Source organism: Medicago sativa, chromosome 3, assembly GCF_051527215.1.
Source record: "Medicago sativa cultivar Bolivia chromosome 3, Bolivia_mono, whole genome shotgun sequence".
In the NCBI taxonomy this organism is placed as follows: Eukaryota; Viridiplantae; Streptophyta; class Magnoliopsida; order Fabales; family Fabaceae; genus Medicago; species Medicago sativa.
Window position 1 is genome coordinate 53,717,041 of NC_140751.1, and position 2,845 is coordinate 53,719,885.

General features: G+C 31.0%; 1 protein-coding gene across 1 annotated transcript; it reads left to right on the forward strand.

Annotated features, from left to right (window-relative positions):
- LOC146938334 (putative polygalacturonase At3g15720) lies at positions 1–2,440 on the forward strand. Its single transcript, XM_085757836.1, has 7 exons — positions 1–138; positions 268–405; positions 878–1,057; positions 1,160–1,367; positions 1,624–1,705; positions 1,804–1,912; positions 2,017–2,440. The coding sequence occupies exons 1-7, from the start codon at positions 1–3 to the stop codon at positions 2,362–2,364; spliced, it is 1,203 nt and encodes a 400-aa protein (XP_085613962.1). The 3' UTR covers positions 2,365–2,440.
- Positions 2,441–2,845: the final 405 nt, after the last annotated feature.

The window sequence follows — 2,845 nt, forward strand, 5'->3', positions numbered from 1 at the left end:
ATGAGGAGTTTATATATTCTTTTAATTTTTGTTGTTGCTTCGCGTGGCTTGTATGCTACAATCACGTCTAATACAGGTTCTACATTTGATGTTCTTACATATGGTGCCATCGGGGATGGTCAAACCGATGATTCAAATGTAAATATTTACTAACTTCATATATATTTTTCATGAATTTATGATTACACTTTTATATGTGTGTGTCCTTTGTGACTGTAATTTCCCATAACTAACTATTTTAAACTATATATTTGGCTCTTCACTAAGGCTTTTTTGAAAGCATTTCACGACGTTTGTGGTACAATTGAGGGAACCCGAACAATGACCATACCCGAAGGAAAAACATTCTTGTTGCAACCTTTGTCGTTCGATGGTCCATGCAAAGCTGGAACCATTACAATTGAGGTACTCCAACAAGCATATAAATGAATATGTAAATTATTCAAACATGTGATTATCTCCTTGTGTGATTTAGTTATTTTATCCATTTATATAGCTCACATTTTTACAAGATTTCTTTTTATAAAAAAAATAACTTAATTTCTCTATTTCAAAATAACATGTTTAATGTTTTTACAGTAACCGATAAAAATGACAAAGAATTTAATGAGAGAGAAAATAATTTTATGAAAGTATCATTTTTATTATTCTATTTTTTTTTAATCTATGGTAAATTTTATATTATTTCTTTGTCCCAACTTTGAAATTAAAAAGTCTAATATTTTATTACATCTTAAAATGTCATTGAATATATAAATAATGGTGTCAAAACATTTTTTATGATCAGTATATTTGAAATTTTACCATGTATTCGCTTAAGGATCAAATTATTTTGTTTGATACTACAATGTTAAGGAAGTACATTTTGTTTTTACAGATTAAAGGAAGTATCACTGCTCCAAAAGACACTAAACTTTGGAAATTCTCAAGTGATCGAAAGAATGTGTGGATCCGGTTCTCAGGAATAAATGACCTTATTGTCAATGGAAAAGGAGATATCGATGGTCAAGGTTCTTCGTGGTGGTTGAGGTATCCTAAAGATCAAGATAGGCCAACTGTAAGTTGAATAACATGATGGCTAATTTTGTCAAAAAAAAAAAAATAAACTGCATTGAAATATTAAGTATAAAATTAATTATTTGATAATATGTCTATGCAGGCTCTTCAATTTCTTGGGTGTCAAGATCTAAAACTTAATGACATGAATCACATGAATAGTCCAAGGAATCATATAAGTATAGATACATGCAAAGGAGTTTTTATTTCCAATCTTCATATAATTGCACCGCCAACAAGTCCAAACACTGATGGAATTGATATCTCACAATCATCCAATGTCATCATTACGAATTCATTCATTGGAACTGGTCAATATAATACATACCTTCAACTTTATATTTCACGATGATCATTATTAATATTTACTCTTCTGTCTCATTTGATTTATCTTTCTTTGTGAAATGGTTTTATTTTGAATATTATTTTACAATATAAATGCTTTATATTTTTGTATGTCATTCTCAAAAAATAAAATATTAATGTATTATTGATAATAGAGTTATATTTAAAATTGGATTAGCTTAAATTTGTTCTATTTTAATCTTGACGGTTGCGAATTTGTAGGTGATGATTGCATCGCAATTAACAACGGCTCAAGATTCATCAACATAACCGGTGTTTTTTGTGGACCTGGCCATGGCATCAGGTAAATTAAGTTGAATAATATTCACAGTTTAATAATTATCATATTATATATTTTATAGTTTTATTGACATTGAAACTCTTTGGGATTGATGAATCAAGTGTTGGTAGCCTCGGCAAAAATGGAGCATTTTCCACAGTAGAACAAGTATATGTAAAAAATTGCACATTCACCCGAACTTCAAATGGAGCTAGAATCAAGACATTCAGGGTAAGGATAGAACGAATCTGGTTGATCAAATATATGAGTTAGACCTAAATTAAAAGTAGTCTAAGATTATTATTCATGTTTTGTTTTGTTTCTATTTGAATTAGGGAGGATCTGGATATGCGAGGAACATTAAATACGAAGATATTACACTTGTTGAAGTCGAGAACCCTGTGTATATTAACCAGGATTATATTCCTGTTCAAGATAGCACACTGGAAGTGAGTGATGTTACTTTCAGCAACATACACGGAACCTCAGCTGGTAAATATGCAGTCCAACTTCTGTGTGAACCCAACATTGGCTGCATCGACATTATTATCAATAACATTAACATAAAACCTGTTTCTGGAGGAGAAGCACTTGTTTCGTGTATTAATGCACATGGACGATGCACTTCGTGTGTTCCAAATGTCCTGTGTCTTTCTCAAAACAGTAGTACTATTGGGTACTAGATTAAACACTAATAAAAGCAACCAAGAAAATATGTCCACTTGTTTTCATTTTGTATTATGTAGCATTTTCCTTATCGAAAATAAAGAAGGTTGTTCTAGTAGTCTTTACCAAGTATTTATAATTAATTTTTATATTTTAATTTAGAATAACTTATATGTAAAAGTTTTTATTTCTTTACACCCTCCCGAATTTTTTAAAATTATATTCCAACTCTATTAGGGTGTTGGATGGCGGATGCCCAGAAACGCTCTGCTAGGGTTTAGCTTAAGCGCCGTTTCAACCAATTTCCATTGTGATAACATGAACATTTCAGCATCAAAGTCACATTTTCCATAGGCCTTAGATATCATATAATTGGTTTTGGCTTTGATCTTGCTTTTGTCCACTAACGTCATTAGCTTGTTGAAGGTCAATCACGTTTTGGCTTCTTAGGGTTTCGCTTTTACTATGGAGGTGGCCTATGAATGGCTTCTGGATTTT